This window comes from Guyanagaster necrorhizus (assembly GCF_019112545.1).
Source record: "Guyanagaster necrorhizus MCA 3950 unplaced genomic scaffold BT62scaffold_10, whole genome shotgun sequence".
In the NCBI taxonomy this organism is placed as follows: domain Eukaryota; kingdom Fungi; phylum Basidiomycota; class Agaricomycetes; order Agaricales; family Physalacriaceae; genus Guyanagaster; species Guyanagaster necrorhizus.
The window spans coordinates 1212854-1237148 of record NW_025064889.1 but is presented as its reverse complement, the minus strand read 5'-3'; the positions used below and the strand labels follow the sequence as shown (position 1 = coordinate 1237148).

The 24295-nt window shown below is 47.2% G+C and overlaps 7 protein-coding genes across 7 annotated transcripts; 3 read left to right on the top strand and 4 right to left on the bottom strand.

Annotated features, from left to right (window-relative positions):
• Positions 1-1883: 1883 nt before the first annotated feature.
• On the bottom strand, positions 1884-3912 carry BT62DRAFT_80565 (uncharacterized protein). Its single transcript, XM_043182342.1, has 2 exons — positions 2052-3912; positions 1884-2000 (listed from the first exon to the last, which is right to left on the bottom strand). Exon 1 carries the CDS (start codon positions 3815-3817, stop codon positions 2255-2257), a length of 1563 nt encoding a protein of 520 aa, XP_043040898.1. The 5' UTR covers positions 3818-3912; the 3' UTR covers positions 1884-2000; positions 2052-2254.
• On the bottom strand, positions 3822-4897 carry BT62DRAFT_892468 (uncharacterized protein; the record flags this gene model as incomplete). The annotated part of the gene is made up of 2 exons (XM_043183107.1): positions 3822-4694; positions 4748-4897. Coding segments are annotated over 2 exons (1023 nt in total), but the record flags the coding sequence as incomplete, so codon positions are not given.
• Positions 4898-6963: 2066 nt separating this feature from the next.
• BT62DRAFT_967377 (uncharacterized protein) lies at positions 6964-14799 on the top strand. The gene is made up of 29 exons (XM_043188860.1): positions 6964-7358; positions 7408-7503; positions 7550-8056; positions 8109-8466; positions 8515-8670; positions 8725-9190; positions 9240-9472; positions 9524-9679; positions 9735-10146; positions 10198-10351; positions 10403-10710; positions 10761-10891; positions 10939-11069; positions 11127-11331; positions 11384-11444; positions 11497-11660; positions 11711-11853; positions 11904-12081; positions 12133-12224; positions 12277-12568; positions 12617-12909; positions 12957-13039; positions 13091-13323; positions 13378-13512; positions 13558-13669; positions 13719-13780; positions 13836-13974; positions 14027-14293; positions 14347-14799. Exons 1-29 carry the CDS (start codon positions 6985-6987, stop codon positions 14472-14474), a joined length of 6069 nt encoding a protein of 2022 aa, XP_043040896.1. The 5' UTR covers positions 6964-6984; the 3' UTR covers positions 14475-14799.
• BT62DRAFT_931232 (uncharacterized protein) lies at positions 14255-18792 on the bottom strand. Its single transcript, XM_043186089.1, has 8 exons — positions 18023-18792; positions 17949-17971; positions 15250-17893; positions 15095-15194; positions 14955-15045; positions 14681-14897; positions 14343-14632; positions 14255-14289 (listed from the first exon to the last, which is right to left on the bottom strand). The coding sequence occupies exons 1-7, from the start codon at positions 18497-18499 to the stop codon at positions 14522-14524; spliced, it is 3663 nt and encodes a 1220-aa protein (XP_043040895.1). The 5' UTR covers positions 18500-18792; the 3' UTR covers positions 14255-14289; positions 14343-14521.
• A 105-nt stretch (positions 18793-18897) lies between these two features.
• On the top strand, positions 18898-19590 carry BT62DRAFT_1004997 (uncharacterized protein; the record flags this gene model as incomplete). The annotated part of the gene is made up of 1 exon (XM_043177097.1): positions 18898-19590. The coding sequence occupies one exon, from the start codon at positions 18898-18900 to the stop codon at positions 19588-19590; it is 693 nt and encodes a 230-aa protein (XP_043040894.1).
• Positions 19591-20219: 629 nt separating this feature from the next.
• BT62DRAFT_80373 (uncharacterized protein) lies at positions 20220-20880 on the top strand. Its single transcript, XM_043182341.1, has one exon. The coding sequence runs from the start codon at positions 20333-20335 to the stop codon at positions 20789-20791; it is 459 nt and encodes a 152-aa protein (XP_043040893.1). The 5' UTR covers positions 20220-20332; the 3' UTR covers positions 20792-20880.
• Positions 20881-22431: 1551 nt separating this feature from the next.
• On the bottom strand, positions 22432-24131 carry BT62DRAFT_948463 (Rpa49 subunit specific to nuclear RNA polymerase I; the record flags this gene model as incomplete). The annotated part of the gene is made up of 8 exons (XM_043188070.1): positions 23987-24131; positions 23738-23939; positions 23385-23686; positions 23072-23324; positions 22854-23015; positions 22678-22803; positions 22596-22621; positions 22432-22544 (listed from the first exon to the last, which is right to left on the bottom strand). Coding segments are annotated over exons 1-8 (1290 nt in total), but the record flags the coding sequence as incomplete, so codon positions are not given.
• Between the last annotated feature and the right edge of the window lie 164 nt (positions 24132-24295).

The window sequence follows — 24295 nt, the reverse complement described above, 5'->3', positions numbered from 1 at the left end:
ATTGTCTGCTTTTCATGCTCTCTGCTTATTGTCTGAGATACCAATGACTGTGCCCTTGCTTTTGTTTGTTATTGTTACTCTGCTATACCATCACTATAGTGAGTTTCCCATATGCCACAGTTTCCATTGTGTTCAAGATGTGGAATGGTGATAGTTATCATATTGTTCTTTGTCACCTTATTGTGCATTGATGAATAAGGTGTAGCCATGGTGTCATCATGTCTTCATCACCAAGCATTGGCAGGTCATGATTTAGGGGCAAAAATCATGACATAGTATATAAACCATATACCATCATTGTAATTACTCAGTTCAAACATCAACTTGGATAGCCACCTACACTTTGTGCTCACTTCAGCTCCTCTCTATCTTGTCCATTGGATTCCACTCTGAAGAATATCTCTCTTCACTTCTCTGATGGAATGCCATTCTGTCAATTCAAATCCTTGAGCCTCAACTCAAGAGTGACATTGCTAATAGCTTCATTGATGCTCACACACTCTGCTGGTCTCTATGCATGCACTTAAGCCCAATCAATTGGCACATTCTTAATGCCATGTTTTATAAGCAAGAGGATCAAAATTTGACTGTCATTGCTGTCCATGTTGATGACTGCACTATTGCATCATCATCATTATGTCTGATGCAAGAGATAAAGAAAGGAATAGCAAAATATATGAAAGTCATAGATTTGAGAGAGCTGCACTGGATTCTTAGCATCAAGATCACTTGTGACCATGAGTCATACTCCATTTCTCTCTCACAATGCTCATACATTGATGTCATCATTCATCACTATGGCTCTGGAGATCTCTCCACACTAATGGACATTAATCTCTGCTTGTCTTCTTTTTCTGCATCAGTCTCTACTCAAGAAATTGCAGCTATGAGAGACATCCCTTACAGAGAGTCTGTTGATTCTTTAATCTGAGTTATGCTCAGGATATGCTCTGACATTGCATTTGCAATGACAATGGTCTCAAAATACTTAATAGCTGCTGCAGATGCTCATTAGAGAGCTGTAAAGCATATCTTTCACTATCTGAAGTGCATAAGAGATTACTGGTTGACATTTGGGGAAAACAGAAGGGTTTTGTGGGAATATGTGAATGCAGATAGGAGCATGGCTGAAGACAGGCATGCTATTACTGGGTATGTTTTTATGCTGAGTGATGGAGCCATTTCATGATTGTCTAAAAAGCAGAAGATCATATTGCTTTCAACCATGGAGTCTGAATATGTGGCTGCAATGCATGCATCAAAGGAGGAACTCTGGCTTTGCAGTCTGCTCTCTCAAGTTTTCTCACCAATTACTGAGGCTATGACTTTATTCTCAGGCAAGCAGTCTGTCATTGCACTTTTGAAAGATCATCAGTATCATGCTTGAACCAAGCATATCAATATTCACTTCCACTTCATTTTCTGGGTTATCAGTGAAAGCTCCCTTCATCTTGTTTATTGTCCTACTGAGGACATGGTTGCCAATGCTTTCACTAAGTCTTTACCTTCAGCCAAGGTAAAGCACTTTGCTGCTAAACTCAGACTTCACTCTGCTTGAGAGTGTGTGTTGGATTAGCAAGCAGGAGCTCCATTGTATCCTTCTGGCTAAGCTCAATACTCTTTTATATTAGAATGGACAATATATACTGAATATAGACCATTGAGTGCTCTCACTGTGTTTCTGCTTATTGCTACACTGTGTGAGAGTGAGTATCTACTTGTATTACTTTATATATCTTACTGACTAGTATCCTGTAGTTTATATTATAGCTAACAATGTATTCTACTAGGTCCTACAAATGCACATCACTTTCTTAGATTATGTGGCTGTCAGCTTTAATCTAAATGCTAACAGGCTGCAGTATAATTCTATTCATTTAAAGCTCTATTTTGCAAGGAATATTTGATATAGACAAGCATTGTTCTTAATTAAACTCTATGCTCACAGTGGGTCATACATCTATCTCACTCAAGATCACATCCAAAGGCACAAAATATTCCTATATAAAAATATTAATCAATGTTCAGATATTAGCTAATTGAAAACTAACATATAAAGTAATAGAAAGGTATCAGAGATTCTAAAACACTACATCATTTGAAATAGAACATACCAGTCTTGTATTCCATAATATGGGTAATATAGGAGGGGAAAAGTCAGGTAGCACATGTCTTATTCAATATGAAAGACATCAATACATACACTATCTAAAAAGACAATCTATTCACACTTACTATCATTGTGCATCATTTCCTACACTGTCACCCCACTACTGAGAGGCCGCCGCAGCCGATGCCAATGCTTTTGTGGCGACTTCATCATCAGCCGTAAACCCATCAGATGCTTCTCTTTATCCGGAGCTCGTCCTGATGAACACCCACCCAGTCCATAGTCTCCCACACAACCTCCTTCAATAAATTCCCGGAAGCCTGTGATAGTACAAGCATGCTTCTCCATGAAACTTGGCCACTGCTCAGAAATAGTGTCGAGCCTCTGCAGGCACTCGGGCCAAGCGGGATCATTTGCTGGACGAAGAAGGGCGAGACGACGGAGGCTGTCAGCTTTGTCACATGAAACAAGTGCTTTACAAGCCCTGAAGAGGTTGTCGGATTCAAATAGGTAGTCAGTGGATGTTTGGGAGATCCCAGAGTTTGATGCCAGTGCGGTGATAAAGGCATCAAAGATTGTCGGCAGATCAGCTAAATAAGCGTTATGTCGGTTGGGGTCAAGAAGACGCCGTGAAACAACATGAGAAAAGACCTCCTCCATGACGGGGGGGAACTGGAAGAAAAAAGTAGCGAGTTCTGCTGCCTGTTTAAAGTGAGGCCGGTATGTGCGTCCAGATTGAATTATCCATGGATTATCCTGGAACGCAGTTCGAACAAAGTTGGAAGCCATGTATGGGGTGCACCAGTCCTCCGAGTCGGGAAGAAATCGAGGTCGAGGAAACGTCGATTTGAGTACGCGAAGAAAAATCACCAACAAGACACTCTGATCTTCACTTCGCATCGAAGTGCTGCCACTGAAGTCCTCAGATGACACCAATGTATACAGCAGCTTCAGAACTGCGTAGCGATTGCAATCTAATCTGAAAGAAGGCATCTTGTCGTACCCTGGATCATCATATAGCCGGGATGAACCAACACCCATATACACTCCAATGTCTCGAATAACCGTTTCAAAAAAAGTATCAATGTAAGGATCGACGATGGTCACCGTTTGCATAGAAGAGCCAGCTATTGTCAAAAGTGCGCATAGTCGAGGATCCTGAGGTGCAGGAAATTCGTCGGCGGGATCAGAATGGAAAATACTGTCCTCCACAGCCCCGAAACAGCGCAATATGACATCGGCAACGTAGGGATACAGATACGTATCAACAGCCATCCGAAGAGTAACTACGTCATGATCTCTGGAGTCGCCAGTCAAACAAATCTTCAGTCCGTCCCTTGCCAAGAAAAGAGGAGGCGGGACATAATTCTCATGCCAGTAGGACGAGGGAATTGCACGGAAGAAAAATTGAAGGAGACCATCATGTACATCAAAGGGTGGCAATCTCCGGAGCAAATAGGCCCACACAATAGGCTGCAGATGCAATCCGGGAAAAGTCAATTGAGTTTTCACCAGTTCCGCGACCTCTTCGGGACTTAAAGTACCATTCAGCCTCCAGATACACAAAAGCTCCGCATAGACCCCTGGAGAAAATTGATCCTTTTCCTTTTTTCCGTCTACGGACCACAAGTAGAATGCGTCGACGTCGAAACGGAGACTTGCGCGAACAAGGCGATCGAGCCCACTTTCATGAGGATGATCCCGCATGCGTTCAGAGAGGGTATTGCATGTCCAAAATTCCCTTTGCGTGTTGTTTTAGAGACTTCACTGACCTCAGCGGTAAAGCACTGGTCGATTGTACAACAATGCTCTGTACACTAGGGTTGGAGGACATGCCGAACAACCAGGTTAAGGCTCGTACATCGATGTCATCCGCACAGGACTCCACAACTACAAACTCAACGTCTCGCAGTGAGTGGATGGCCTGAGGCTCCGACGATGATGACTCGTAAGGGACCGGGGATATGAGGTGAGCGAGGTAGGCATAGAGAAGGAACACATAATGCGACAATGGGGTCTTGTACGGGCATGAAGGGTACCAAATCGGAAGGAAATTGGTGATGAAATACGCAGCGAAGGACACAGAGGCGATGATCCCGACGACGTACGCAATCGACACGTTCAGCGGGACTAAAAAAATAACCAGACCCAGAAAAAACACTCCAACTGACGCGCTCAAGAGAACAGGTAACAACCCAATGATGAGACCCACACTCCACTGCTGGAGCCCCATGTACCGGAATTGACGTACACGGCACTTGTCCCGAGGTGTCCCCAACGGAACGGTGACATACTGGTGAATCCATTGTTTTGTAAGGACAGCAAATAGTGCGGTTGTCAAACTGAATGAGAGACTGGTAAACCACAGTCCGTTGACTAACACATCAGATGTCGTGGGACTAAATGTCGAAAACGGAGTAAGGTCTGAACGGGGAACGTCGTTCATGGAGGAGCCATTGGCCGCCGCGCGCTGGACGTCGATGAGCTCGTACACAAGTGTCGCCGTGACTTGACCGTAGTCGACTTGAAGGCTCTGCGATGTCTGAGCAACGAACGTAGTGACCACGGCGGAGAAGAGACCAGCCTTTCATTCAGTCATCAACAAAGGAAAATTCGAATTGCAGTATTTGCACTCACGAAAACCAGGAAAACATCTAGTCCATCCCTCCATTCATCCAACATCTCTGTGTCAAATGCAGCACACTCTTCAAGGTATGTCCGCCATACTCTAGCAAACGGACCCAGTTCCTCGTACTGTTTATCTTCCGGAAATTTTTGTTCATAGTCGGACGCGTCATTCCCTTCACTCTCAGTGAGTTATACAGCAAGTAAAAAGAACAGGGTAATGCACCTCCGACCTTGAATTCACGTTGCTGCACCCCAAATACATTGCGAGCTGCCTTTTTCTGTCGCCGAGGGGGATTAGCCGTCGTTCCAGGCTGGAGAATGTGTTCAGAGTCATCAGGTGTCCCTTGAGCATTCATGGGCGGAATCCCTGGGTTTTCGCCATCTCCATCCTCTGCAGCATGGACGGAAAGCATCGGTGTTGAGTGGAGCAGAAAAGGTGGTATCGTAAGCGACCATCCAGTGTTCGGTGATATCAGTATCAACAGACACGTGAATATTCGCAAATACCAGCATCTTTCTGACGAAAACCTAATCAAGTTGTCGTTTGGATCCTTGTACTAATGCAGTAAAAGCATTGTGCCGACAGTCCGGCAGCCAGTATGCCGAGTCAGCCTTCTCAACTTCCCTTCTACGGCACCCTGCATCCTTCCCTTTCTAGTCAAGCACCGACACTTCCCTGTGAATAAACTGAAACAATATCTAGCGCCAGCATTCCTTTCTTGCAGCAACGTAAACCTCTCTAATGTGCAAGACACTACGCAAGATTTTATTTCGTCGACTAGGCGTTGATTGCCGTGGCAGCATCTGAAGACAGCAAAATCTGGTAGTTGCGGAGAGGCACCGATCCAATTGTGTCAATATTTCGTGTTCTTGAAGAAAACGTGTAACAGTGTCGGAGGATATCATGACAAGAAGCTATTCTAAGCATTCGCAAGGGACTAAAAAGCAGGGAATTGACAAATCAGTGCATGGCTGAGAGGTTTGTAGCACTCGACATGGAATGGAGACAATAGACTGTTGTAAGTAGAGAGCAGAATAATGTACAGAGGATTAGAATTAGCCTCTCGAGAGAGAGACATTCTACTTAAATACATTTTGTATTACTTCGAGATCTTTCTACGAAATACTAAATAAGTCCGGATCACGATCCAAGTCAGCTGCTGCTGATTGGTATCGTATCTTCGAGTACATTCTCGTACTCGCTCGGGATTGCTATCCCAACATAGACATCGAAAGCAAAAATTTGCAGATTGATCGGTAAGATGATCGGCCGAATGTCCTGCCATTGAGTTACTGTGCGAGATTGTTCAATGCGAAGTATTATGCCATGGATAAATACTTACAGGAAGGGCCGCACTCTCCAATCGATGTAAAGGTACTTGAGCATAACAGAAGCCTGGCTCACATTGCGGCACAAAGAGATGCGTGTGGTCGAGGTAAATCATCTGGATGTCCAATCCCTGCAGTGGCTCAAGAAATATGCCACGGTAGGCGTGGAAGAAGAACAAACTGGAAGAAGGACTGGGCCCAGTCCTTCTTCCGTACGCGGGTATGAATGATTTCAAGGCTTTCAGGGCGCGGACCATCGAACGGGAGTAAGTCTAGCGATGTACCTGAAGCCTTCTCAGGCTGAAAAAAACTGAGGCTATTATGAGATACTTCAGGTGGGGGAGGCTGAGGGGTATGGAGTCACTCAAGGGATGCGACGGAGATATCTCCGATTTAGAGATTTGTTAGGCTGGTCATGGAAGATAGGATGAGCCCTGTTTGCGAGAGAAGGCCAGAATGATCACAATAGAAGAGGGCTGATTTGATATATTGACTGATATGAGGAGAGGTGTCGATGAGGTCCTTTAGACGGAGAAGAAGAGACTCTTCCCAGCATATTACTGTCATGAATCTAAAGAGATGTCGGCGGGTACAGGGATAGAATAGGCGGGTGACATGGGAGCAAGATATCAGGGTATGCTTGTCATAGTGGAGGTTATCCAATGTTTTTTCAATGAGTTCAACTAGTAATTCTGGCGTTTCAATCTGATATATGATGCCTGTCAAGAATAATCCTGATTTCCTACAAGTGAGAAACGTACGATTGTAATAGGCTCGCTACACGGCATGATGATGTCCATTTATTTGAACTTGGTGGACGTGGCTACCGGACCGCTTTGCCGGACATTGCTAACACATGTCAACAACTGCTTACAAAAAAATTCATATAAAGTTACCGACTCTAAGGAACGACAACCATGGCTTCCAGTCTTGCCAGACAATTGGCACAAGGTGCATCATTAAACAGGGCCCTTCTTATCGACCGGTCTCGACGAAAGCCGGTAGAATCTTACCTCTTCACTGGCGGAGAGGCCGACCTTCATGACCTAGAATCTATCCATGCATTGGGTACCAATGGATTTCTCCAACTTGTATCCATAACTCCGACATTATCAAAATTTGAAGGGCCTTTATTCTCTGACGCGTCTAAGGAAACCGACCGCACTCTTCTGCCCTCAGAAGCTCTCGCAGAGCTGGATGAGACGATTGCCGCTTTTCTGGTCCAGCTTGGACCGTATCTGATGGAGGCACCAACAGGCAAGATCATAGAATGGCTTGTCAGGAGATTTAGGTGCGTTGGTTATTTGTCGAAGTAAAGTTGCGAATGACCATGCTTACAGGATCAACGAATTCAATGTCGAGTCTGTTCTCTCACTGTTTCTGCCGTACCATGAATCACCTCATTTCGCCAAGATGGTTACCATCCTGCACGTCCAGTATGTGTTTCCCCGTACAGTGAACATGGAATTTATTTGTTGTCAGGCCCAATTCTACTTGGAACTTTCTCATTCCTTTCAAGAAAGCCGCTCAGAGCGTTTCCAGAATGGCACTTGTGAAAGAGATGCTCAAAAATTCTGATGTGTCTCGTTTCATTGTCAACCTCCTTCCAGCCGCAATCAAAGGGGGATACTCCCACCGATCGCTGTTGGCTTTCAATGCCGCTAGCCTACACGACTACATGATGCACAGCAAAACGCTAGATGACGGTACTCTGGCTTATCTGCTACCTGCTTTTCTTAAACCCTTGCAAAATCACTCCGAGCTCCCGGCCAAGGATGCCATTCTAGGAAGCTATATATTGCTGTCGACCCTGTCCCACAGATGCAGCTTCACCGCAGCTGCTCAAAAGGCCATTGTGGTGGCCATGTCTTCTTGTGCAGAGCGTGTGTCTTCCAGGCAATTCATTAGCGCCGTAGTCTCGGTGTGCGAGGGTCAAGATGGAATGGAAGATATCCCGGATAGTACTGTCGAGACAATACTTTGCCTACCGTAAGTTTTCGTTCTTTTAACACCGGCACGAGAATTTCATAAATTCTGATAGAAATATTGTCATCGAAGTAGGCGAAGCATTGGGCTGGGTCGGCACAGAAAAATTCCTCGGCCCTTTATTGAGTGGTTTAACTCAGCGACTGAACGAAGATGTGGCACTCGGGCTACTTGAGACGATTATAATGGCTTCAAATACACCAGATATCATTATAGGACGACTATCCGAAAACCTCATCAAGCTGGCCATTTCCGAGACAGAGTCATCAAATACAATTCTCGTCGCCCGACGCTTGTTGGTTCACGTTCATCAACGTTACTCGTCCATTCTGCATAGCGTCTCGGAGGAGATGGCTCAGGATGACGAGGAATTAAAGCCATCGTTGGACAACCTCGTAATGTCTCTTTCTATGGTATGTTCTCTTGAGCTGGGAGTGAGCTACACATGACCTTGGATGCAGAACCAAACATACAGTACGACTTCCGGTACATCGTCAAAAGATGGCAGTGGCGATGCGATCTTAGCCTCCTCCAGCGCAGACGCCAAGATACGTCTTATTGCGGTGAAAGATCTTATCAAGAGACATCTTTCGGGGTCGTTGACGTCAGAGCAAGAGGTACGACGCGAATCCTGATGTATGACACATCCGCCTAATTATGAAGCATTCAAGGTCTCGCTTTCCTCTGCGTTGGTTGCTCGTACCCAAGATTCAGATCATCGTGTGTTGGAGGCTCTGTATGAGCAACCTGAGGTCATCCTCCCTGCACTGATCAAGGATTCGGAGACGTACATAAGTCAACTATCGACCTTGCTTTTGAGTACAAAACCGAAGCGTCCAATCCTCAAGGCTCATTTAAACTTTTTGATTGGACATTATCAGAAGGTGGACATGGATACGTCGGAGAAAACATTCCATAAAGTTGTCTTTCCTCTGATGTTATTCTCAAAACCACGGCAGCTTACCGTGGAGGCTTTGTGGGACATCCTCGAGCAAAATGTCCCAAAGTCTGGTGCTGGGTGCTTTGAGCTATTGAACGGATGTATCGATCTATGGACCTCCACGAAAGTGAAAGAAAGTACCGACGGTGTTGATAAACTGGCGACCTTCAACACACAAGTCGCTGCAAGAATAGCGGGTCAGTCTTCTGTCCACTTTCCATCGTATCTGCTGACGCTTTCTATCAGAAAACATTCTATCTTCTAACAACTTCTCGCATCATCTGGACGAGCTCATTGCCAAATTTAACGATTCCAATGCCTACGTACGGATATTGGCTTATCTTGTCACACGTTCACTACTTCGTCGTCTTTCTGGTAGCCATCAGATTAATGCTGCGCACAAGGCGCTACGGGCCCTGGATCTCGAACAGCTCTCAAAGGTTGAGGATCTCTCGTGTGGTTCCGAAGATCCTCTGAAGGTGAGCTTGATAGTAGAATGACTGATATCATGTACTAACCCGTGCTTTCAGTACCTTGACGACGAGCGTATTGGAAAGAGTGTCATACTGAAGCCTAACAGCAAAAACACGGCATATTGGCTCCAGATGTCCATCATCACAATATCGGCCAGCGTTTCAAGCCCCGAGGGGGTCTTGGTAAATTGGCTTTCCACCAGGCCTATGCAGGTGAGTCGTTCTTGTAGTTCGATTGCCGAAGACCAATCTGATCAACGTCGTCCAGGGAACGTCGGACGACCGTGATCATCGCTACGTCACTTTGATGCGCTCAATTTATGAGATGGCAAATTCATCAAGCTCAAACGTTGCGATGCACATGCTTCGAACTTTGTTCATGAATATCGCAGACGAGGCACTGGCTTTTTTGACTGGTATCTGGGCGATTAGTGATGATGAAGATCTCGCTGTTGTTGCTTTCGGCCACACCATCGCTCTACTGAAGGCGCATATGTCTGGAGATGAGAGCGTCGACTTCCAGACCATTGTCCCTTCGTTGTTGGTTTCTTTACAAAGTCCAAGCCTTGAAATTAGGAAAGCAGCATTACAATGCGTAAGCCTGTTGGCGAAGGCGTCCGAGAAGAAGTACGTTAGAGTATACGCATTTGATACTATCTATGGAGCGAGTACAGGCGAGTGTTTTTCGATTTTTGAGGATGATCTATTATTGAGTGATTTGAATGAAACAGTGAACTTGCAATATCTTGACCAGGACGATCTTAAACGGTATCTTTCAGCTATTGTTGAGCATGAGGAGCATCTACTTCATGATCCGGTATTCCTATCTATCTTCCACATAGAGCATCTCCAGCGACTAAAGTCGGACAAACGGAAGCATGCACAGTAGGTGTTCATCGTCTTGTCAGAGACCATGTTTTCTGACGGATTACGCAGATACAAATATCGTATGCTCTGCTTTCTTGCGTCACATATCAACGTGTCGCCGTCTCCACATTCTCAGCTTTTCCTACTGAAAACTATTGGCAGCATTTCTGACGAGGATAAAGCCGTGATTCTCCTTCCATCTGTGAAACTGGTCGCCGAGGACGCCCAGGTCAGGGACATATTTGGATCAACTTTGGAAGAGTTTACGTTGCTATTGGTTTCCGCTTTCGATGCTTCGTCTGCAAAACAATTGAATTCGGATAGTAACGAAACGTGGAAGACATATTGTCACTGTTTACGTCATTTCTTTGGATCTGGTAGGCGGAAAAACACTAACTATTCCACTGTAATGACGCATATAACTCAGGCGCGTTGTCATCCCCAAGAACCAAGCTGACGGAATGTTTAGAGCGAGGCTTGTTTGCGAACCTGACAATGGAGCGCAAGATTGAACTTTGCGGTCTCCTCCTCAGTCTCAGCACAGAAGACTCTGATGTGGTAAGTTCCATATACCTCTATCGATATCACATTTAAACTCTCTTTAGCATGCTGTTTGCACTGCCCTACTAACAAAAATTCTAATCGAGCCGGCTTTGATTGCGCAACTTCTCAATGCGCTTCGACCTGACTCCGGCAACGGTCCAAGAGCCAGCAAACGTCCCCGATTGGTAACCGAGTCAGTTCGATCACCAAAGCTACTCTTTGCGCTTTGGCACTAACGTATTTTTTGCAGACCTTCTCAAGAAACTCTTCCCAGATTGAGTATTTTGGCTGAAGTATTGGCGACGGCCTCTCTGCCCGGTTCTTTCGACGTCATTGTCGCAATGGTTCAGGCGTTGAGCAGTATTATACAGTCTTCGTCGTCGGACAATGTTGACATTTCTTTCATTGAACAATCCATGATGTCCGCAATCGATAACGTTGCAGATAAAGTCACGGTATGTAAGCATGTACTGTCAGTTGTATGGTTCCTGATTTTGGCATATACAGGAAGCTCCAAATGTGACACCAAGTGCTATTCGTTTGGAAGTCTTGGTGGATCTCATTCGCAGTCAGTCTCGTGATGTTTCTCTGCGCACTCTTTTGTCTTATCGTTTTTATAGCTGCACAAAATCCTCAGACATTCCAGCAGGCATTGTTGCTTATGGCAACATTAGCCAGGCTCACGCCCGACTCTGTCCTCCACAATATCATGCCTGTTTTCACTTTCATGGGGTCGAATGTGTTTCATCGCGACGACACGTACAGCTTTACTGTTGTACAAAAGGTAATGAAATTCCTTTCGGGTCAAGGTCATAGTTTACTGAAGTTATTCAGACAATCGACAGTATCGTACCGGTCATGGTTTCTTCCTTGAAGCGTTCACATTCTTCTCGAATGGACCTTCACCTGGGTTCCCGCGAGTTTTTGCGAGTGTTCACTGATGCTGCAAACCACATACCCCGGCATCGTCGTACCAAGTTCGTCGTTGCTTTTGCCACCATCTTCGTTTTTCTGAAGTTATAATTAGTTTCTTCATTCATTTGGTGGATGTCCTAGGCCCTAATGATTATCTGGCGCCCGTTTGTCTTCTTCTCATAGAAAAGGCCGCTAATCGCGTTGTACGTCAAAGCCCAGATGAAGCTCGTGGTACATTTGCGTTGCCGCTGTCGCTGCTCCATCACTACCCTGGAGCCATGCAACTCTTCGTACGTGCGGTGTTCCGCTGGGACTGCCCTTTTTAGCTCACATTGTTTCAGGTCCTCACCGAGATGCTTGAAGAAAGTCACCGACTTGCTTCCCGGGCGAAAGATCCTGAGAATCTCGAACCATCCTTCCTTGATGACAACTTGTTCGTGGACATTGGCTTTGCGTTCTGGATCACACTAATGTTATGGTCATAGCCATGATGAACATTCTGTTTCTCCCCTGACAGCTTTCAAAAGAAGAGCTCAAGCCATAATTGGTTTTGTTGGTTTCGCTACGAAGTCAACAACGGGATCAAGCACTGATATTAGTGCATTTGTGTCTCTTCTGGTGCTCCTGGCAACTCTACCAAGCGGTCAGGGATCTGATGCTCGAATGGAGGATGTGAACAAAGCTTCACGCGTGTCGTTAGCACAGGTGCTCAAAGTCATGTCTGCTATTGACTTCTTGAACTCTGTGATTGCCATACTCGAATCTTCGGAACAAGCGGTAATCGTTTTCCTCTAATCTGAATGCTTCATCTGACTTATTTTTCAGGTGCAGGTCGGTGCTCTGGACCTCATTGCCGAACGAGTGCCCCTGGTATCGGACAGTATTCGTCGAAAATCTACCACAGCTATTGTGAAGATCATTGATCGCACAAAGGATCTCCTCGTTTCTTTCCCCACTGGGCCTATTGCCGTCTCAGGTCTTAAGGCTTTACGATCCATCGGTGCCCATTTTTGTCCTGGAGAGGAGGCTGCTATCACGCAAGTTCTTCCTGTGTTGATCTCTGATATCCGCGGTAGCAAGAACACAAACTATGCGATGGCTGCTTTGTCGCCTCTGGCGTATGTTCTTCTTCATTCATCTCCATCCTTTTTTGACGTCGCCGTAGTGCGAAATTAGGTCCCAGGATTATTCCATTCTTCCGTGAGATCGTCGATCTCTGTGTAGGCATTCTTCGTGACGGAGCAGAGGGTAGGTGCTTGCGAGACTTAGGTATTAGAAACGCTGATCAATTCATTGCAGAATTGATGTCCACGACGACTGACGTATTGCATGGGCTTTTGACATCAATTCCTTCATTCTGGGGAAGCGGGGAACTTACTCAAGTTATCAAGTTTTATGTCTTCGCTTCCAGAGGGAGGCGGACCACGTCATTAACATCGTTTGTCAAAACCATGACCAAGAAAGCCCCAGAGAAGGTCGTTGTCCCGACTCTCACCCAGATATGGACGTCATTGTTCCCAAGTCCGTCTGTTGTAAGAAGGCTTTTTCAGCTTTCCTCTTCCGACCTTGACATATACTTTATTTAGGACCATTACGATGCCTTGTTCGATATCGTGAAGAAATCCCTTCGTGTAGCGAGCAAAGAGGTCATTCAGGACAATTTGAGAATCCTCTACAATATGTTTTTAGAAGCGTTTGGCGCCTTGAATTACAGTGACCTCGTACGGTGTTGCCTTCGTTCGTTAACCCCTTTGACCTTTTTCCAGTCTAGAACACCGGTAGTAACCGCCTTCCTCGAGCTAATCGTCAAGATCAATGAAAATACCTTCAGGCCACTCTTCCGACGGCTTTATGATTGGGCCTTCGTGACTTCTGCTGGTATGTCATTTGATTATCGGAGGGGGGCCTTGATATAACTATTTTCTAGACGATGTGGCCAGGAAAGTTACGTTCTATCATGTCTATTCTAGCCTCTTGGATTACTTTAAGGTGTGTATGACGTTTTATATGTTAATTCCTCCGCTCACAACATATCATTTGCAAGGGATTGATGTGTCCATACATGTCGTTCATCATACAACCATCTATTGATCTCTTGAAGGCTTTTACTTTAGGTTACGATGGCGCATTATGGTTGGCCGTTCTGGAAACTCTTACTAAGAGTATGAACTATGACAATGGAGGTAAGGTGCCCCTGATACTTCATCAACCTTTGATTCATCCATCACTGCTCAGTCTTTTGGCGTGACGATAAACTACGGCACATATCTCCGCATCTCATATCCCAAGTTCCTGTTTGCTTGAAGCTGAATCTTCCGGAAGGGAAGCGGCTCCTCCAAGATTCGTTATGTGCACTCACGGATAATGCAACGGATGACGTCTTGCTCAAAGCAATCAATCTTGATCTTCTGATGCATACCCGTTCAGAGGACGTTCAAGTACGGCTATATACATTGGTGTGCTCAAAAACATTGTGGCAGATGCATGGTGGAAAACTTCTTGGTAAGAATAGCCCCATGTGACAACGATCCCCGACCTAATAACCGATCGCATAGGATTCGTGGCAGAGACATCAACTTTCATTGCGGAATGTAGCGAAGACGAAAATGATATGGTAGCGAGAGAGTCCTTAAACCTAAAAAATGCAGTGGAAAGCGTAGCAGGAAACATAAATGGTTTATGAGATGAATAAGATATTATTGTATAACCAAGGGGGTAGATGGGTATATGCTATGGTTGAGGTGATAGATCCCGCTCCTGTATTATCTCTTCAATAGCCATGCACTGGGATAATATCTGTATGATGACAGGACGGCCGCATGAGTTGTTAATAAAGGGACTCTGAGGGATTATATAAGATCAAGTTCAGGTGAATATGAAACAGTGTACCTTGGCTAATTCTGCAGGAGAAGGTCGCGTCACAGGAGGATCAGAACATGCACGTAGAAATTCCCGGAAAGCTGGTGAATACACTTCTGGATGAGTCAACGGCGGCCAGCGGCCCTCAACTTCCGACGTTTGGAAGAACGGTGGTTCGGCCTCAGCCATCTCCCATACAGTCGCTCCTAGTGACCATACGTCCACTTTGAGGGGATCGTAAGGTCCACTATAAACGTAGAATAAGAGAGATGAAAAGTAACCACGCTGAAGACAAGGTACGCACCATCGCACTTCCGGAGCTTGCCAGTACAAGACTCCGACAGGATCAGAACATGTTGACTGGGAAGTGGCCTGAATGGCATTGGAAAAATCGGCTATCGATGCAGTGTTAGCGTATACAGACTGATGGCATTTTTTACCCACTCAGTTTGAGTATCCCGTGACTATTGAGGAGCAGATTATCCGACCGAACATCCCGGTGGGCAATACCGTGTGATTGAAGATACACAAGCGCCTCCAACACCTAAGCACACAACATCAACGAGTGTTAACTTCTGATACCAGATACGATGACTCACATCACTCGCAAAACGTGCTATCATTCTCTCCTGTAGCATCAAGCCTTCAGTCACCAGCCCAATTACATCCGCCAAACTCCTCTCCATTAGCTCCATCCGTATCCACAAAGAATCTTCCTGAAGATCCACATACAACGCATCCAAACCGAGGACATTCGGATGCATCAGACCCTTCAGCAGCTTCAGCTCGCGTTCCAGATCAACGAGCTTCTCCGATCCGGATGGGAGAATCGCTACGCTCTTGATGGCCACAAGCGTTTTGATGCCGTTCTGTGCGTTATCATTATCCTGCGCTTTGATAAGGGGCGGTAGCTTTAGCTTGTGTGCTTTATCATCCGCGAGGGTGGCTGCATACACCGAGCCACTCTCGCCTTCCGCAATCTCTTGCAAATTAAGATAAACCTCCCTGGGATCGACAGGCTCATCGATGAACTCCTCCAGCGGGCGTACGACCTCGGAAAGCCACCCGCGATACCGTTGAGCAGAAATCGGTGTCGTGCCAGCAGATGCAAGCGATGTCATCGGAGCCAAAGAAGCTCTTGCACTGTGGATAACAATAGTAGGCCGCGTCGATGTTACACGCTCGATTTCGGCCTCCTCCTCAAAGTCATCGAGCTCATCGTCCTCTTCTTCTTCCGCCGCCAACACTTCCTCCTTGTGCACACCACCGAATGTATCCGACCTGGAAAGCACCACACGCGGGTCAGGCTCGAACGACGTCTTGTTCGGATCTGGAGATGATTCTTCCCAGTACAACGCAGGATCAGCATCTGTCGTTGGTGTCTGGTTCTCTTGAGATTGTGAACTCGACGACCCAGACCCAGATCCTTCTTCACTCTCGAAATGAGAACTGAGAGGTGAACCAAGTTGTCTGCCCATTGGAGATCGCGATCGAATACCCATGAAGTCGGCTGCTGTAGGCGATGGTAGAAAGCCCTTGTCATCTTCCTTCTTCTCCCTTGTACCTATGTTCGGTAGCGGAGCGGGCTTATTCTTCCCCATCACATTAGCTACCGCACACCTGGCCACCGATGCGCTTCTAATAACTGTTGACGCCGTAACGGTAGCAGTAGACATCGTCGACGCACTGCTCTGACTCGAATAGCGATTTGAATCTCTCTCCCGATCGCCGTCTTCAGCACTCAAGAAGCTGCGATTATCTTCATCATCATCTAACCAGCCGCTCCGTACCTTATCCTCAACCTTTTTCGTATCAGTGGTTCCAGGCGTCAAAAGTAGCGTCGGGGAATGATTTTCACTCAATGCGGGGGCGCAGAACTTGGGATCAGGACTTAACTTGCCGCTCCTGCTGAGAACACCCGATAATTCACCCCACGACTGCACAGAGGCAGGCGACAGCGGCTCACCATAACGTGGACTAAGGGACGAGGTGGCGGCGGTAGGCGGAGGTGATAGTGATCGTTCATCTTCGTCATGATCACCATTGATGACAACCGGTGGAATGGCACGAGAAGGAGGAGATGGCCTGCTCGGCGAGGGTACAGAAGGTGGTGTTCTCTTTGGAGGGGGGGGTCGGGAGGTGGATATTTGAGACGATGCACTCGACGGTCCTACGTCGCTTCTTGCGCTCAACATATTACTTTCACTACCTGGTGAACTGCGCCACGAGGATGACCCAGACAAGGACACAGCAGTTGAACGCTCCGTCCCGGCTGTAGCAAACGTAGATGAACCGGAAGGAGGCCCGCTATCTGAACTTGAGAGGTCAGACGGTATAGCGGATATCAGCGCTTCTGACCATGAGGAAAGATCAGAAATCTCATGAGCATGCAATGATAATCGAGGCGGTAATGTGGTGAATCGCTTCGACCGCCGTTTCTCCTTGGCCGAGGACTGTGACGAATTTGAACTGACGTGAGAAGACACTGATGCGTCGCGTGAAGCCACACTTTCGACGCTGTGTTGTGATCTATGGCGAAGAGGTTCGGAGTCTAACGGAGGTGCAGGAAATGATGAAGGCGGTGTTGAGTGGGGTGAAGACTCAAACAGGGTGCGGTCCTTTTTGTCAGCCGGATATCCGTTGTTGGTAAGCCAGGACTTGGAATAGGAAGGGGGCGGAGACTGCATGGATGGTGAGCCGTTTGTAACGTGAAACGTTCGTCTAGGTGGGGTAGAAGATATTCCGGAGTCAGCCCCTGCAGGCGATGCCATGACCGGTGGACTAGACTCGTGGACATCAGGATGATGTGGGTCAGAGTTTATTGATATCGACAATGATGCTGAAGACGCTCCCGAATCGTTTCGTATTCGTGACGAACCCGGCACCGGCTTCCTTGTGCAGATATTAATGGGCGCAGGTGGACTTTTACTCGGCGTGGTGTGATTCGAAGATATAGAGCCATTTGATGGTGAAGACCTTTGGTGATTTTTCTTACTCAGGGAAGCGTCCGAGTATTGACGAGGAAGCGAGGTAGTCCTGGGGGAAGGTCGTGTAACGATGGATGCGTTACGCGTAGATGAAGTATCGTTTGCTGGAGATCGAGGTCGGTCCGAAAATAAGTACTGTGATGCCGGAGACCGTGTACCTGCCGTTCGACGTGCTTCTTGTATTGCAGCCATCTCTTCCTCCGAGTATCCTGCATCAACTAGCTTTGCTGCCCATGACGGCGGAAGACCGGCATACCTAGTAATAAATAACAAAATCAGAAGAAAAACTACAAAGCAAACGATAGACGTACGCCTCATCCACATGGACATTATGCTGTAAACCAGGTATGAGAAAGCGCAGTCGAACCATCGCAAAGTGACGCACCTGAAAGTTCCATGGCATAGAGATGCCTTCGTCATTCGAATCAAACGACTGGAGCGTTGACGTCTCATCCTTCACGGAACTCTTCACTGATGGCGACTTTGGACTCCGTTTGGCGAACCTGAAAAAGCCCGACCTTTTGGGGCCTAAAGGCTGGCCCTGCTCAGGCGTATAGGACATGGCGGAGGCTGAAGACGATATGAGCGACATAGTGGAGCTATTGGGTTGTGGAAAAGTGGATTGCTTCCTCGGCGCAAACGGGTACTGAAAGGGAGGAGAAAGAGGGGAGCCTGGTAGCGAAAGAGAATCCGGAGATAATGAAGCCAGGGACCGGTTATTCAGATAATACGAATCTTTTGGTGGTGGTAGCGGCGGTAGTGAGGATTCCTTTTCCTTCTTGTGTAATTTGAAGACCTTGAGCGTTGAAAACCGCGACGACTTGGCGGCCCCCTTGATGTCCGGCGAGCTGCTCGATGCCATACGTTCGTCACCGCCAGCGTCGCTGCTGCGTGTATATCCTCACTTCCTGGCCTAGGTACCCGGATATGGCCTGACAAGCAATATACGGGCTACAGGCTGTTGATATGCGGCGTCAGTGTAGGCCTGAGTTGATGTCCAAGGCTACTGATCCGGATACCGTAACAAGGAGCCCGTCACGACGAATAGCGACAAACGGCACACGGTGCGATATGCTGAACCATACAGATCCGCTGCTCGTCGTCGTCCGGATTGTCGCGGGATCGTTGTAGAAGGGATCGAAGATGGAATTCACCGTGACGTGACGCGGAGTGTGACGGACGACCCTGTCCTTTTACGCCTTTACCATTGAATTCGGATTGTTTCATCAACTAGAACCATCTTCTTGTCTGGTCTCATCTATGTCAGCAATCCTGTTGCATGTCCTTGGTCGTGATACGTCCGTACTGGCTGTCCTGTGTCTTCTTTCTTCCTCCATTTCTGCATTTCCTTCAATCTGCCCATCATCATGGAGTTTGTCCTTGGAAGTTGCTTGGAAGTTGAAAATTTATTGGCCAAGAACGGGCGCTTACCGGTCTTTGCGGACCACCAACTGCTCTAATATTTTCGTTTTCATCGCTCTCCTGCCGCATGTTACCAGTTTCCGTTCCATGTGGCGTCGTCCAGCAGTAACTCGTTCTGATTTTACAGCGTCATACATTGTCTTGGGAATACAGCCGTACGGCATCTATGTGTTCCGTGCATCTCATTCCTCGTACCTCGCTGAAAAATTCGCATGGCAATCCCTCGAAAAAACTTGGAAAAGGACCCATTTCCAGGCTCCCCAAACCCTAGACAGTCAGGACGCCAGACTTACGAGATACGACAGGTTCGAATTATCCGAGGTGCATTCCGTCTCCATCCGAAGAACAATTGGCCATTGCGGGAACTACATTGCAACGGTCGAGGACTCAACGAGGCTGAACTTCGGATGTTGCAGTCATATATACGAGCAAACTGTCCCACCAGTCCAACCGGAATCATTAAAAAATGCCGCCGGCAGCATCTATCAGTACTGTTCAGCTCGTGGACGTAACCTACTGGAACACACTTGAAGTTGTATACATACTAACTGCAAACATAAACTGTGCAACCCTCGCTTTCCTCGTTTTTATTTGCCATTTGCAGCTCTCGGAATGTCGTTTTCTGCGTGCTGCTACGGTATGTGCATTGTCAGTGGCGTCGGCTCTCCTTTGGATATAGATCGGGTTCAGTGACAATCTCTGGGCCCGACACTACTCTTTTTGGACGGCCCGATCCGTCGGTGATACGATTCGGTTTTGAAGTCCGTAGGCTATCACCACACGGGTGAGCAGCCCTTCGATATGCACCCGGTTTTCGATCGTCTAACGACCTTGTCCCTACTAGGATTTGCGCTACCGGTCCGATTGTTCCTCTTGGGATGTAGCCATTTGCTAGCCTACCTGAGATGGCCCTGCCTTCTGGGTAGAGCAAGCCATTGAGTAGACCTCGTTGAACACGACATCCCTTGTCTGGATAGTCCCAAACCGTGCATCCCTGTGCAATATATTGTTGAATTTACTCACAAATCTCATGTTTTTCATTTCCATATCTCAAGCATCAGGTCAGCAACATCACCCCGCGTCCGGCGTGCATCTTTACGAAGCCCGACCGCTCACCGGTCAGAAAACTATGCAAAAATTTCCACCGCTATTTCTGGATTCCTATCAGATCACAGCGACCCTCGTTGTCCCATGAAGATCTACTATTTCTAGGCGACTACGCAATGTATAAGTATCACCCTACAGACAGTTGCCTCCTCTAGCTCCACCCCCCATGTCTTCATCCACGTCATCACATGTCTCCTGTCTTGCTCAGCGACCATTTCTCTTGATGCCAGAATGGTGCGATCATTGCCCCCATAGCTCGAGTGAACACTGTCCTGTTCGGTGTGGCCACGCCAATGACCAACCACCTTGGTCTCCCATGTCTCGTCGTGGAGAAAGCGATGCCTACCACAAATTATGGTGCTGCGACTGCCAAGTGTATTGCGGGGACCACTCGTCACATACGGGTCCCGCGTATGACTACGAGCAGCTCAACGTCGAGCTATGTATGCCTGTCAAGATACCCCCCGTCGACAGCCGCCTACTCACCTTTTTTTTTTCCAGACAAAGCTCACAAACACCCACTCTTATCCTACGTGATGGATCTTTTGCGACATATAATATCCGCCCTATCCGCGATCTTTCCTTCGCGTCGAGTCGCACAATGATACCCTACCTTTTTACATAGCGATCTATTAACGCGTACACATCTACACCTTTCTTTTTCCGATATCCGTCTCTGGACCGTTTCTCGACCACGCCACCAGTTATTAAACCACTCCCCGCTCCTTCGCTTCTCTTCGATACCATAGAATGCACTAGAGCCTTCCACGTAACTTTGATGCGAATCGTATCGATAATCTAGTCATATGTCTACTCCACGGTCCCGTGCTTTATGAGAGGACTCAAGAAGCCAGCTTAAGCTACTGAGACTTAGTTTAATGACCGCGACTGAGTAATAATATTTGCAAGTGTGTTGACAATTATAAGTAAACACATTCCATCGGTAAACACAAATTGTCAAGGGAACGATGATGAACCTGAGCACCCATGAGGACCCACTATGACCAAATACGACGGTGGGACTCGTGGCAAATGGTCGGTGCCGCCTGTAAACCTACCCTCCTCACAGAAAAGGAAATTCAAGGCGCCACAATTTCACTCAGCAGCAGACCAGCCACCTGCCGCCATGGTACTTTTATAAAAATTTCAACTTACAATGTCATCTCCGACGCAAACGCTTCAAAGTGCACCCCAAGTCGGTAGGGTGCCACACGGCGTTCTCCGACCACGAGGTTCGCTCTCATTCAACAAGTTGCCCTATATTATTAATACTATTACAGTAAGCGCTCGTCAAGCTTCCGTTATCTCAAGTGCTGCCGATCCCAAGATCCGGGTCCCCTCTATCCAATCCATCATTAAATCACGGCAAACTCGAAACAACCCTTCGCAAAGAGTAAACTCAAACTACCTGGAAAAGTACAACATGCGCCACGCACGCGCTGTACGACAAGGTCCCCGAACATTATGTTTTAGCCCATAATCCATAAACCCCGACATGATGGCGCGTTGAAATACTCAGAGCTACAGGTTACAGTTCCGAAAACGCTAACGTACAGCCAGAACAGTGATCACCGTCTGAGTTCCCGCTGCCGGGCTACTTAAAGGCTGTTCGGGTAGCTCTCTGCCCATCCCACAGCCCAACAACCCAACAATAGCCTCCTCTTCTGCTTTGCCGTCCTCATTATCGTCCGAGTGCCACTGTTGCCCTCACAAGGACTCGCACTACTTCACTCGATGTGGTTGCCCCAATGACAAACCGCCATCCCATCCTATGCATATCATGGATGACGCTTTCCACCGTGAATGGTGCACAATCTGTCTTCTATACTGTGTCCAGCCGGCGACCTGCCGCCACAAACGACACAAGGGCGTCATCTCAACGATCTTGTCGCATTTTTCACGTACGTTCCCTCCCCTCCCCTCCCCCCCTCCCCTCCTTGCTCTGTTTAACACATTTTATGACGTCCAGATTTCCGCCGCCATGTTCTCGGAGTCTTCCACTTACACAGGCTCCCATGAGGTAGGAGTCACCTCCGCAAGTGTTGTTCTAACTCTGACACAACTTTAAAAAAAAATCAGTGACCGGCGATCAAGTCAATTGAATTCATATCCAAGGAACTATTTTTATATCGAGCCAGTAGATTTATTCGAAGTAATGTAGCGGAGCTTGAAGGTCAATATTTAATCCCCCGTATAATCAGTAGTAGGATACATCTTGAGTCTGGATGCTGTATGGAACACCTAACTCCTCCCTTTCTTCCTTGGCGGTTTCGGGAATTGCACCGGAGCCGTCAACACCGCCATTTTCGTGTTAGCGATATCCGTGGACAGCCCGTACCTCGCACGATCTCTTTCGCCAAGTTTCTTCAACTGACAACCTATCATTCAAAACATGAGTCCCAGTCCGATACGAAGCACTTGTGAGTTACCTAAACTCCGGAACAACTGGTTCACTCTGTAATAGTCATAAAGTGTGAGCAAGGGGCGCGTAAACGAATTCAGAAGGCTTACTGGGTAGGCGGAATGGATAGGTCATGAGCGATGACACCGGGATCAGAAGCGTAATCATCGACCTTGAGACATAACGCGAAAAGATGCGTGAGGAGCTTCGTCTCCGCAGTCTTGGTCACTCGATGGCTAACATATGGAAATCAGTACACAACGGCACCAATAGCGATATCACGCACACAGTAGACTCCCTGGAAAACTCCGTAAATCGGGCCAAGAGACTATCCAAGATAACAGTAGGGATTGTTGACAGACGCTCCTCAACTTTGGCCTTCTCAACCTCTTTATGCCCAGTTGCACGTCGGAAAGCGAGCATGGCTGAAATGTAGTAGATTATTTTCCTGTAAAAAAGCTGCCATCAGCATTCGCCAAAGGAGGGGGAACAAAAAATACCCACAATTTCCTCTTCGTTCCCTTCTCCGATAAATCTAAATGTTTCAGCTTTGAATACACCCAATCCGAGTTACGTGTAGGCAACAGCGCAGCTCTGTCTTTCTCGCTTGTAGACTTGTTTAATATCTCGGTGGGTATCGCCTTCCATTCGTTCTCCGGTATGATATCATGCAAGTCATACACCTCCGCAGGATTGCTCGTCGTAGCATTATAGGGTGGGATCGGACGGCTCATATCTGCCACTTCCTTGGCTTCCTCTGCACAGACACCTTGTATTAGTGACTGGGCACCGCCCAACAAGGGAAATGAAAACATACGCAGAGTGGGCAACCCCACCGCGCCCATATCGATGGCATCCTGGACATACCCCATCACGCCTTTCATAGCGCTGATGTCGACCTTGTTACGTTCCTGTGCTCGAATAGCCGCTTGTGACTTTTTCGTCCCAAACGACTCGCCAAGCGCATTCCTTGCCTCGCGGTAGGCCAACTGGGTTGGTACAGAACTTGAGGAAACCGACTTGAGCGCTTTAACGGTGCGTGCCAACGAATGTAAAGGTGCTGGTGCTGGCAGGAGCGTAAGCGAGGATGTTCGCGGGTTATGTACCGCCAGGAGATACCTAATATTTCCTGTTATTAAACCAGCAGGAAATGATTACCTGGTCACTCACCGACAGCCGGAATCCGCAATATGCTTATTCTCTTCTTCATTGGAAACGAACTCTACACTAGGCGTTTCTCCAACGATGATCATCGCGTCCGGGCTGGGCTTTGGATCGCTCTTGCCCTTTTCATTGGTCTTTGACTTGGCTTTTTTTCGAGCATAGCACTTGAATGGTGTTGATGTAGGAACATCGATACCAGGAAAGCTCACTAGCATGTCGTCAACACCGGCAATGTTCCATGAATGTTTCTCGCACCTAGTACAGGTCCATTAGTCCTTGGATTAGTGCTCGTGCTGGAAACAGTAAATGTCAATCTTTCCGGAGATTCTTCACGTTTGCGTTTCGTCCCAGACGCGCTCATCGTTGACAGAGGGACGCTGCACACGTGAGAAACAACGAAAAATTTGGGCTCCGATAAGATAAGATCAAAAAGCAGGGGTTTCCCGTAATCGTTGATCCAGAAGTCATACTTATATAAAGTACCTAAATCTTGGTACATAATATTACTGACAGCGAAAAGAAGAAGGAACTCCAGCACCCTCGGCGGGAAATCGCTGGGACTCC